Here is a 13,126-nt window from a genome sequence, read left to right as displayed (position 1 = left end):
CTCTAGTATAAATTAAAAAAAAATTAACACTTAATTGTCAGTGTAATATTTGATTGGATCTATGTTCAGATTTATCGATAATACAGACTATTGCACAGAATAGAGGAACAAATTATATTTCAGAAGTCACCCAATTTTTGTCTGCATATAACCTTTCTTGTAGTGGCTGGAAAATGTAGAGGGGCCCTGAATCATCAATGATTCGCTAATTGTCACCCATTCTAAAATGAAAAACAGTGAACTTCATTGTTAGAGCATTTGATCTGGTTATTAAAAAAGTAGTTCTGGACGATGGGAACTGTTACAAGTGTACTTCTTCAGAGGCAGTAGAAGCACAGATACATTTGTTAATTGTATTTCAGAAAAAATTACCTCACGAAGCCTCGTCTCAAGCTCTAGAAGTCGTGCCTTGTCAGTATGTTCCTGGTTATTAATCTTCTCTAGCTGTTCTTCCAGTTTTTGATTTTGAGCCTCAATTTTCCCAGCTTGGGTCTCCAAATAGAATTTTTGTTGCCTAAGTTCTGAAATCATCTCCTCCTGCGCTTTCCTAAAATCACAACATTAACACAGATGTCTAAAAAATGGGTCTTAGGGCTTGCATTCTTTCCGTTCTGTAAAAAAGGCTAAATGGAAACGCCCACATTGATAGAAGAAAAATTGAAATCAAATCAATATTTGGTGTGACCACCTTTTGCCTTCAACACAGCATCAATTTTTCTAGGTACACTTGCACACAGGTTTTGAGGGATATCGGCAGTTAGGTTGTTCCAAACATCTTGGAGAACGTTGAAGATAGTTCTTAAAGGATAAGCTCACTTTAACAAAAAAATAAAAATAAAAGGTAGAAAAAAATGTGCATTTATTATTTTTTTTTACTTGGAGCCTGTAAAGCATTGCACCCGCGATCAGCAGATCATGGGTGCCATGCAGGACTCCTGCAGACTTGTCTGTGTATTTGTCTGTATGGGCAGGCAGATACACACTGACAGGAAGAGAAAATGAACTACCAAAGTGCTCAACAGCTCCATGGTAGTTCACTGAAACTACAAGTCGTCAGCCGCAAAGGTTGTCGGTACTTATAGTTTCCCATTCACAGAGCACTGCAAATGAATGACGTGGCCGGCCAGATGAAACCCCGCACAGCCACATTATTTTCAAAGCGTGACATTGGGCACCCAAAGAAGGTGCCTGCTCGCTGTCACTGGGAAGGGAGAGGGGGAATGGCTGCCACTGCTGAAACATGTTACATGCTCCATCCTAAATACGGATGGAACATGTAGCATGCTCCAAAAGATTAACTTATCCTTTAATGACATTAGCTGTATATTTGGGGTCGTTGTCCTGCTGCAGAATACAAAGGGAACCAATCACACACCTCCCAGGTGGTATGGCATAATGAATAATTATCTGCCTGTATTTCTCAGCATTGAGGACATCACTGATCCTGCAGCCCCAAACTTGCAAGGAACCTCCACCATGCTTCACTGTTGACTTGCAGACACTCATTGTACCACTCTCCAGCCCTCCGGTGAACAAACTGCCTCCTGCTACAGCCAAATATTTAAAATTTTGACTCATTAGTCCAGAGCACCTGCTGCCATTTTTCTGCACCCCAGCTCCTATGTTTTCCTGCATAGTTGAGTTGCTTAGCCTTGTTTCCACATCAGAGATATGGCTTTTTGGCCACAATTTTTGCACGAAAACCACTTCTTGCCAGTTCTGTGCTGATGGCATTACTGGACATCTTCTGATGTCAAAGGGAAGTAAGCATGATGTGTCTTTCAACTGCTGTATTAAGTTTCCTTGGCAGACCACAGTGTATACGGCCCTCGACCTTGCCCGTTTCTTTGTGCTTCTTCAAAAGAGCTTGAACAGTACATCTTGAAACCCCAGTCTGCTTTCAAATCTTTGCCTGGGGGAGACCTTGCTGATGCAGTATAATACCTTGGGTCTTGTAGTTGTGCTTAGTCTTGCAATATTGTATGACCTGTGACATGAAACGGTTTTCCACAATATCACCTTAGTAGCAGAGTTTGGCTGTTCCTCACCCAATTTTTCAACCTACATATTTGATGAAAATGATGACCATTAGCACCGGCTTGGTATAATTGGTTATTCATACACCTGACTCAACCTGCAAAATCCCTGACTTTGTGCATGTGTGCAAGTTTAAAAAATCGATGCTCGTTTGAAGCCAAAAGGGTAGTCACACCAAATATTGCTTTGATTAAAATTTTTCTTCTGTTCTCTCACTTTGCATTTTGTAAATTGCTAAAAATAAACAAATGAAATCTATATTTTTGAAAGCTTTCTTACTTTACAGCAATTCTTCACACCTAGACAAAAAATAAAAAAAACCAGGCACTAGCCTTTTAGTGCATAGCAATAAACAATCTCTGTGATTATGAAATTTAACAAGTGATGAAAAGAAGTCCAAGATCTTTATACCAAGAAAAAGTACCCAATCACCGTGATAATATACCAAATGTGAAATTATTTCTTCTTCTTAATTAAAATAGTGCTTCTCCAAGTGAAATGTGTCTTTTCATCAAATGTTAAATTACAATTACAGAAATTGTTTATTACTATGCACTAAAAGGCTAGTGCATGTTTTTTTTAATTGTTTGGCAAGTTGGAAGTGTTTTACACTTAAAGGGGCAGCTGAGTAAATTTTTTTCACAGTTTACTCAAGTGTAACCATTAGTTAATGTAACTATATTTTATTCACAGCACCTTCATATTTAGTTTTTTTTTATACTTTTTCACACCTGCCTAAAACGTTTGCACAGTACTGTACATACATATACAAGGTATCACGTATGTACACACATACATACATTTACAAGACCTGCTAGTTCATGAAGCATTCAGAAAATGCTGAGACTGTGTGTGATATGTGATGTATATATAGAATGAATTGTCACAAGTCAGTCTGACGACAGGGAATGCTTGAAACAATACTTGAATCTGTTGTACTCTTACACATCTTGCCTAATAGGCTATAAATAGGGCGCACACAAGGCTCAAACGTGTAAGTATTGGGATCCTCCTGTAACTTTTTTATCCTGTGATCAATAATGGCATAATAATTATACCAGTGCCACTTTATGCTTTCATATTGGATGGATGGCTGACAGGACCCGGCAGTGTACACCACTAACCTGTACTGAAGTTACAGGATACCCTGGGGTAGAACAGTGGCAAATCTGATTTTCCTAACATTTTGCCTATTACATGGGAACCCTGAATTTAACAGTGCTATGGTGCAGTCGCTGTGTTAATACAAATCTTTCTGTGAGCATCTGTATCTGCTCCTGTCATCAAGAGAATTAGCTGGCATGGAGAAATAGGTTGATATGCACATACAATTGTTTTTTTAATGTAGATCGATTTCCAATCATGTCTGATACTCACATGTTCCTTTGGGTAAAAAGACTGCTATTTGCTGCCAACTTGTTGGCTTCTGATAGTTCTGCTAATCTTTGTTCCAATGACTGGATCTTTGACTCCAATGCATTGATCATCTGCAAGATTTAAATGATCTTAAATTATTTTTTTTGGAATTTAGCCGAATGTGTCTTTAAAACCTGTTATTCCAAAGATGTCAATAAAATTTCTAAGGTGGTATTTGCATCAATCTCAAATCAATAGCCACACAACATTTTTCCAGCATTACTTACTGCCTTCTGTTCACTAAGTAATCTATTCTTTTCGCAAACTTCCTCTTCATTTTTTATTCGACGTTGATCAAGAGACTCATTCTCTGCAATGTCTTTCTTAATTTGTGCTTCAAGATTCTGTTGGGGAAATACCATGTTGTGTTTTATAGTTGTTTGACTTCAAAAAGCCACCACAGAAATTCAACTATACAATAGGAAACTTTCCACAAAGTTGAAAAAACACGGAATATATTTACTCTGACTTTCTCTTCATAGACTTGTTCACTTTGCTTCATTTGAATATCCAAATGCTGGGTTCCCATTTGAGCTTCTCTGTACTTCTCTTCCAGTTCCTAAATATAAACGAAAATACAGTAACTATGAAAAAATTATGGTTACAGTTCACCCACAAAAAAAATAAAAATAAAAAAGCTACATCTTATGCTTAACAATAAATAATATCAATTTGAAGCAAATTAATAAGGTATGGTTACCAAAGAAAAAAAGGGGGACACTCGAGGGACAACAAGTAGCAGGGCTGCGCACCCCATACGATGCATTAGAAAAAAACGGAAAAAACCCCCTAGGTGGGGCTTTAATGCAGCCAATGATGAAAAAGAATAATAGGATAGTCAAATTAATTTATTGGTACAAAAATTATTAAATATGATCGATGACTTCTGACATTGAAAGTCAGGACATAAACTATAATACAAAAAATTCTTAAAAAGCCAGCAACAATATATAGTACAATATGTCCAAAGCAACAAGATCAAATTTTACTATTGATGTCCTGACGCGTTTCGACCCTGGAGGGTCATCTTCAGAGGACAGATGACTTTGACTGCCAATGTTACATTGAGTTGTATGTTGTTGGTTTGTAAAAATCTTGTGATATATGCTTACATTTCCACAGTTGTTAATCATCAGTAGTTAATGTTTAGTGTTTGGTGAACATTTTCACTATAGCTTGTGTACAGCAGGGCTTAGAATAAAGTACTGAAAAAATGCTCACTCTACTTTCAGCTACAAGCAACCAGCAATATAGATAGAATATATATTTAGCCAACTAGTTATACCTGCTTCTAGGGATCCAAGGTCAGGGCGACGTACATAGTGCACTCTAACCCGCTATAGCTGGCCATACATGGACCGAAATGTGGCTGGTGGAGCAGGGATTAGCCAAATTTCAATCCATGTATGGAGGGGCTGGTTGTACACAAGTCAATTTATCAATCGACTTGTGTACAACCAGCCTGCTAAAAAATATTCTCTCAATTAGCGCTGCTGGCTATAGCTGGTGGTGCTGATCAGTATATTCTGATAGTGGGGAAGTTACCCTTCTTTCAGAATACAATAGTGCAGCAGGAGGGATTCCCCAATCCACAGAGCATATGAATGGGGGAATCAAGTCATTTTCTTTTGTTCAGCCCGCTGGTTGAACGAAAAAAAAAAAAAAAATGACCCATGTATGGCCAGCTTAAGAGAACAATAGGTTGGGATGCAAATGAAGAGAATGCATGCAAGGAACCTGCAGGAAGGCGTGATTTGGTTTTTGTGAGTTCCTTGATGAAAAATTGTGTATTGATATCCGGTCCAGCAAAAGCAATGTAGAAGGGAAGGACACAAACTAAGATTTCAAAGAAGGGGCGTGGCCGGCATGGCGGACTGAGTGGACGTGTTCCCTGAGAACTCCTGGAGTATCGTTTAAACTTTCATCCGTATATTGCAACTGTGCTCACCAGAGAGTCCCCTGGTGTCTGGATGCCTTCCAGAACTCCCGGCATCCAAAAGCGGGATAAGAAATTGAAATTTCCCCCGAACATTCCTGAGGACAGCGGCCCGATCTCCTGCTCTCCGTGTTCTCCTGCGTGCCATTCTAATATGGAGTCGCAAACAAACAATGAGGCGGACCTCCTCGTTGCTCCTCCGGGATTACCTGAGATCATGGCAGCCATTACCTGGTGTCAGGCTGCTGTCACCACTTGCCAATTTGCTTTGGCCTCTAAAATAGAGGAGGTTCAGCTGGATGTGGGCTTGCTGAGGCAGGACCTTGATAAAACTAGATCCAGAGTGTTGGGAGGCTGAGCGGCGCGTGGGATCAGTGGAGGATACGGTGAAAGACCATGCTGCTTCCATCCGCACCCTTCAAACAAAGGTTAAGGCTCTTGAATACAGAGCTGAGGACGTGGAGAACCACAGCAGGCGGAACAACTTGCGTATTGTGGGTCTCCCAGAGAGTTTGGAGGGGAGATCACGACCCTATTCACGGAGGATTTGCTGCGTTCTCTGCTGCCCTCTGCACAGCCCTCCCCTTATTTTGCGGTCGAGAGAGCGCACCGTGTCCCGCCTAGACCTGGACCAGAAGGAGCCCCTCCCCGCACTCTCATTCTTTGGCTACTGAACTTTAGGGACCGTGATGAGCTGTTGAGGGCCTCTCGTGCTGCTGGTGAGCTACCCTACCAGAATGTCAAACTTCTCTTGTTCCCGGATTACACTATGGAGACCCAGCAGCAGCGCCGCTCCTTCGATACTGTCAAGGTCGGCCTAAGGAAGAGAGGAGTGAAATACAGCATATTGTTTCCCGCAAAGCTCCGGGTGGTGGACGGCGAGCCGGTCTGCTTCTTCACCAATCCTAAAGATGCGGCTGCCTGGTTGGAGACCTTACCGCCGTGGGGTGCTGGTGAGGACCACCTGTCGTTGTTTGTATTCTATTGCTTGAATCGGCCTTGTTTTTTTGCTGTTATAGGGTGTGAACTACATAGTACATTTTCTATATACGTGCCCTTTTCTTGTCTTATACACTCTGCTACTGCTATTGGAGGTTCTTTATTGGGGAGATGCACAGGGTGAGCATAACCCTCCCTGATTCATGGCTGATCAGTGCATATACCCACCAAGTAGTAATGAGTGTTACTGACACCTGGATACAGATCAGGTTTATAGAACTGTGGCTGGAATCCCTATTCCATCCTGAACTACCCTTCCTGGAATTTTACGAACTGGTACTCTTCCACATATAATTTGTTATAAATTGCAACAGACCAATAAGTGTGAGCCCCTGCTCAGGCAGGTGAATGTCAGTTTTTTCTTTTCAGTTATACTACTCCATTGCTCAGGGATGAGTCTCCCTATATGTACTCACACCTGGACTTCCTGCCATTGGTAATGTAGTAGCATCTGTTTTCGGTCGCACGACCCCAACTTGACAGATATAGTCCCTTGACTATGGGTTTTCTGGGATAGAAGTGCTCCTCACTGTTCCGAGGTGCACGGGGTGGGGGGAGGGGGGAGTTGGCACTTGCTAACCTGAGTTAGGTGTTTGGGTTTTACATCAGTTTTATAATTAATGTTGGTCTTTAATTGATAATGTTGGTTAACTATATTACTGGTCTGTATGGTTCTGCTCATTTAAATGCCCTGTTGCAGGGTTGTGGGGTGGATGCGGTCTTGGGCTGCCTACTTTGGCTGCTCCGGCTCGTGATGCCACTGTTCACAAACCTGTTGCAATTATTTGCTTTCCCCTTATCATGGCTACATGCTTAGTGGTGACGTGGAATGTGCGGGGTCTTAAATCCGCTATAAAACGTTCTTCGGTACTCAATTATTTGCGGAAACTCCGCCCCCAGGTGTGTGTCCTTCTTGAAACACATCTGGTGGGATCCCGTATTTTGAGCTTAAAACGAGCCTGGGTGGGTGCTCACTACCACACACCTTATTCTAATTATGCCAGAGGTGTTAGTGTTTTAGTGCACAAATCCCTGCCCTTTCAGCTCCTGGATGTTAAGATTGACTTGGGGGGTAGATATGTGATCCTTCATGCCCTGATTTCGGAGGTCCCTCTTGTGATTGTGGGTCTTTATCTACCCCCTCCAGCCGATATAGACGTGCTCCATGTGCTGATGCAGCAGGTTACACTTTATAATGTCGAGAATCTATTATTTACTGGTGACTTCAATATGGCTCCTTCTCCAGGGATGGACAGACTGCATGCTTCCGGTCCACAGCAGCTGGGGTTATCCCGCTGGGCCTCCACCTTCCAGATGACAGACATTTGGCGTCATTTTCACCCCTCTGATAGGGAATACACGTGCCTATCCACCACATACCGGATCTTGTCCCACATTGACCTGGCTTTTGCCTCATCGGCTTTACTGCGTAGAGTGGTCTCTACAGAAATTCTCTCGCAAGGAATTTCGGATCATGCTCATGCTCAGCCTCCCTTAACAGGCATGGTTAAGGGAGGCTGAATATGTACGGTCTCCTAATCAGGGAACCTATGTTCCCTGGCAGGATACCTTGAGGGAATTGTCCCTACTTAGAGTAGAGCTCACCAAAAAGGCTATGCCTGATAGTGCCCAGAGGGTGTTTGAATTTGGGGACAAAAACGGGAGGTTGTTGGCATGGTTGGCAACAGGATAACATGCCGTGACTCATATTGGTAGGGTGAGGGATCTAGATGGCCGCATTCTGACAGCTCCAGTGGATATTAGTGCTAGGTTTCTTGATTTTTACCAGACACTTTACTCCTCTAGGGCAACCTTTCACACTTCTGAAATATCTTAACCTGATCCCTCTCCCTTCCTTGGAAGCAGAGAAGAGCGAATTATTAGATAAGGATATCTCCCTTGAAGAAGTGCAGGAAGCATTAGGATCTATGCAGTCGGGCAAATCCCCAGGGCCCGATGGAATTCCCATTGAATTCTATTCGATATATCAAGAATTTTTGGCCCCCACGTTTACCTCGTTACTACGACAATCCTCTGACCTAGAACTGGGCTAATTTACCCCTTAACTTACTAGGACGAATTAGTATCCTAAAGATGATTTATCTTCCTAAATTCATTTATTTGTTCAGGAACTGCCCTGTGATGATACCCCGATCCTTCTTCAAAGAACTGGATAGCTGCATTGGTTCCTTTTTGTGGCGGGGCTCTCCCCCTTGATTGGCTAGATTGACCCTACAGCTCCCGGTTGACTGCGGTGGGTTGGCTTTGCCCAACCTGTTGCTTTACTATTGGGTGGCCATATTGGTCACGGTCAGATGGTGGTTGGAGCAGTCTAGAGCCAACGCTGCGGTCTGCCTTGAGGGGGCTGTTGCGGGTTCTCTCAGGGAGTTAGGTAACCTGATATATCGCGGAGCCTCAGCGTACCCTTCTTTGCCGATCCCTACCAGAACTACTCTTGGGGTGTGGAGCCTGGTCAGGAGAAGGTTTCTTTCCCCGGGTAGGTGGTCCCCTTTCTGCCCCATGTGGGGAACCCCGTCCCTCCCACACTTTCGGACAATCCCTGACCCGCAGCTTTGGGCCCGGTATAACATTAAAATACTAAAAGATGTTGTGGTGGCGGGTTCTCTGCGATCCTTTCAGGAACTAGTTAGGATGAATAATCTCCCTCGATGGATGCTATTCCGTTACCATCAGTTGCGACATGCCTTTCGAGCACAGTTCCCGACTCTACCCGATTTTAAATCGGATGCGGTTGAGGAATTGCTGGCCCAAGAGTCTCTACCCAAACCTCTGTCTGCGATATATCTAACTCTTATTCGGAAAGATTCTCCAAAGATGGACATACTCTGGACTAGGTGGGAGGCTGATATCCCTGCCCCAGATAGGGAATCTTGTGAGGAAAACTATGCGGAAGGTTTTAGACTGGTGATATCCTCTAGAGATAAACTAATACAAGCCAAGTTCTTCCATAGGATATACCTTACACCTCGGAGACTGCATAGAATATACCCGGAGAGGTCCCTGGATTGCCCCCGTTGTAAGTCTCCAGACAGTTCCTACATCCATATGTTTTGGTCTTGCCCCAGACTATCCCTATACTGGTCTGCCATAATGGAAGGCATTAATGCTCATCTACAACTGGAGATACCTATGACGGCTGAATTAGCTTTGTTAGGCATACATGATGATGACCAGAGACCTAGATATACCAGGCTGTTAGTTTTGCTGTTGCTCTTCTATGCCAAGAAGGAGATTTTATTAAAATGGAATTCTCGTAGATCTCCCATGGTGAGGGCGTGGGAAAACTCAGTCAATGCTGTCTTACCTATGTACAAACTGACATATATAAGTAGAGGATGCCCTCAGAAGTACACGAGAGTGTGGCAGCCGTGGACTGATCCTGGATGAGGTCTCCTTTAGCATGACCTGACACCTTCCTGTCTGTTGTGCACTGTATTGTGTTCTTGCTGGCTCCCCCCCCCCCATCTTTATCCTGTTACTCTCCTCCTTCCTCCACCCCCTCCCCATCCCGCTTCCCTCCCCCCTCCCCCCACTTTCTCTCCCCCCCCCACTTTCTCTTCCCCCTTATTATTGCCGTCATGAACCAGTTAATCTAACTATATGCTATGCACTTGCTCCTTCTGTATGACATGTATGTATCACTATGTGACCACTATATTGTTCTGAATTATCCTGTATCGTCTGTATTGTATACCATCTTTTTTTCAATAAAGACCAAGCTTGTTGTTAAAAAAAAAAAAAGATTTCAAAGAAAAATGCAGTACTCAGACAGTGTCAGACATGACACTGTGCTATATTGCTCTATGGTAAATGTCTGGTCTGTTTTTTTGACAATTTGCCCTTCCATTTCTCTTAACAGTTCCTAATTGATCAATTAAATGCTTTCCTGCCCCATCTCATCTCCTATATATTTAGATCAGCTTATGGGGAAAGTTGCAGACAGGTGTCACAGATAAAGAGTTTTTTTGAACAAGTGTTAATGCAGTTTAAACACAGCAGTGGTATCGCCATACTCGGGAGGAGTAGCAGAATGTATTTTGGGGTGTAATTTGTGCTTTGCATATGCTGTGTGTGAGAAATAACCTGTTAACATGACAATTTTGTGAAAAAAATTTGAAAAAAAAATCTTCATTTCTTTTCCGTACACCACAGGACACAGAGCCTTGTTAATTACTTAATGGGTTGTTTAGCTCACCAATGACAAGTCCCCCTCTATATAATCCCCTCCCATAAGGAGAGTACCTCTGTTTTTTTGCCAGTGTCTACAGTATTGGTCACGGTTAAAAATGTGCTAAGAAGAAAGCTCTACTTAAAGATCCCTCCGGGGGTCAAGGAGCTATGCAACCGAATCCATCCAAAAAGACGCTAAAATGGATGGTACCCGGGCCTCGCGGAAGAGCGAGGTTTTGCCTGTAATGTCTCTCTTGTAGGACTAGGCTCTGGGATCCAGTACTTTGGGCACGTATTAAAAAATGTACAAAGATACTCTGGCAGAGTCTTCTACAGGTCCAGGTAAGAGGCCTCCTTTAAATTAGGAACTCAGAGCCCTGAAGGTTGGCACAACACTACCCGCCATGATGGGTGAAGTTTGGATCTGTCTGGTCTTCAGCAGTTCCTGCGGCGGGGATAAGGTAAGTGAGAAAATCCTAAGAAAAAAATCTTAAGGACTTTCTACTATGAGTAGCTGCATGTCTTACCTGTTTTCCGCCACTGGAGGGAGTAAAGAGGCATACCTGGTGTTCTACTTACCATGCTCTCCAGGAAACGAAAGCTCAGTGTTAGCCGGTTCGTTGAGCCGCTCACTTACTCCGCTGCAGGCTCTGCCACAACTCTGTAGGGGGGGTCCCTCGTAGTTCGGGGTCCACGGTGATGCACCTGCGCTAGTACCTCTGCTTTTTTTCTAGCTTAGGACTATGCCTTCCCATAGAAGGAGCTCAGGGGCAGGGAAGAGGGGCACCAAGGTGTTGCTATCCGGATCGGGGGGTCCTAGTCATGCCTGCCTGGTTCCATCCTCCCCTGCTGGACCTGATGCAGCCGCAGAGGATGAGCCATTGCCCCTGTCAGGCTTTGCAGCTTCTCCTAATATGGCAGCTCTTGCATATGTCACTGACACTTTAGCAGCAGCATTAAATGGTTTAGAGGAAGAAAAAAAATGCTACTTTAATCGCAGCGTCCTTGCAGAAGAGCAGAAAGCGGGGTAGGACCCCTTCTGGTGCTCTAAATACCCTATCAGATGAGTCTGATGATGATGATGATACTACTCCATCAGGGGACAAGGATCAGGAGCAGTCAGATGAATTGGGGGAATCAGAGGAGGCTTTTTCTGCCTCTCAGGCTCTCAAATTGCAGGTGCAATGCTATGCAGAAACTGTACGTGCTACGTACAAATTGCCCTCTTCTGAGTTAACCAAGTCCCCTGTTTCTTCCTTGGGATCATTAAAATCCCTGCAGGCTGCATATACTTTCCTGGTCCATTCTTTATTGGAAAAACTTATTGCTGACTGGGAACACCCAGACAAGCTGTTTTCTCCTCTTAAGAAATTTGCTTTCCTTTACCCAATGGAGGAAAAATTTACCAAGAAATGGAGCTTGCCAGCAATAAATGCGGCTATTTCTTGTGTGAACAAAGATCTGACTTGTCCTGTAGACAATGCTCAGGTGTTTAAGGATCCAACTAAAAAAAAGCTGGAATATTTACTCAGGTCCTCCTTTAGCATGGCTGGTGCTGTAACCCAGCCTGCTGTGGCAGCGATTGGCATGTGTCAGGTACTAAACGGGCAGGTGAAGCAAGGGCTTAAAGATCTTCCTGCTGATCAGGCAGGCAGCTTTCTCTTTTAAAGAGCCTTATTTAATTGTCCACAAGGAAAAGGTTGTGTTGCGTCCCCCCCCCACCTTTCTCCCTAAGGTGGTGTCAGGTTTTCATCTAGATCAAGATGTTGTCTTACCTTCCTTTTTCCAGACCCGCAGTCTGCAGAGAAAAAAAATATTGCATTCTCTATATGTAGTGAGAGCAATAAAGGTCTATCTGAAAGAAACTGCTCAGATATGGAAGACTGATGTTTTGTTTATTCTGCCGGAAGGTCCTAGAAAGGGCCAGGCAGCATCGAAATCTACTATTTCTAAGTGGATTTGGCAGGTTATTATTCAAGCTTACGGTATGAAACAGAAAATTCCTCCTTTTCGTGTGAAAGCGCACTTGACCAGAGCAGTAAGATCCTCAAGTCCGATGGTGGTCTGCTTTGATTTGTGTCTCCCTCCCCTCAAGTTGAGGATTGCTCTGGGACGTCCTATTAAGTAATTAACAAGGCCCTGTGTCCCGTGGTGTACGAAAAAGAAAATAGGATGTATAATAACAACTTACCTGTAAAATCCTTTTCTTGGAGTACACCACGGGACACAGAGATCCCCCCCCATGGGATGCTTATTGCTTTGCTACAAAAACGGAGGTACTCTCCTTATGGGAGGGGTTATATAGAGGGGGACTTGTCTTCATTGGGTGTGCCAGTGTCCAATCATCTATTGGTGAGCTATACAACCCATTAAGTAATTAACAAGGCTCTGTGTCTCGTGGTGTACTCCAAGAAAAGGATTTTACACGTAAGCTGTTATTAAAAATCCTATTTTTTCAAAGAATTGTGGGAAAAAACTACAACTTCAAAAAACTCACCATAAATACATACTAAATACATTGGAATGTCTACTTTCCAAAGAAAAAGG

General features: G+C 43.3%; 1 protein-coding gene across 6 annotated transcripts in view; it reads right to left on the bottom strand.

Annotated features, from left to right (window-relative positions):
• CIT (citron rho-interacting serine/threonine kinase) overlaps positions 1-13,126 on the bottom strand; it is a 244,589-nt gene that overhangs the window by 106,438 nt on the left and 125,025 nt on the right. For all 6 annotated transcript variants that reach the window (XM_073629324.1, XM_073629322.1, XM_073629325.1 and 3 more), the window contains 4 exons: positions 3,917-4,012; positions 3,681-3,797; positions 3,415-3,524; positions 373-547 (listed from right to left, as the gene is read on the bottom strand). In XM_073629324.1, coding sequence (XP_073485425.1) covers positions 373-547; positions 3,415-3,524; positions 3,681-3,797; positions 3,917-4,012 — 498 coding nt within the window. The remainder of the gene's footprint in view (positions 1-372; positions 548-3,414; positions 3,525-3,680; positions 3,798-3,916; positions 4,013-13,126) is intronic.

The sequence above is a fragment of the Aquarana catesbeiana genome, linkage group LG01 (assembly GCF_042186555.1).
Source record: "Aquarana catesbeiana isolate 2022-GZ linkage group LG01, ASM4218655v1, whole genome shotgun sequence".
NCBI classification, from domain to species: domain Eukaryota; kingdom Metazoa; phylum Chordata; class Amphibia; order Anura; family Ranidae; genus Aquarana; species Aquarana catesbeiana.
This window is presented reverse-complemented; position numbering and strand designations above follow the sequence as displayed.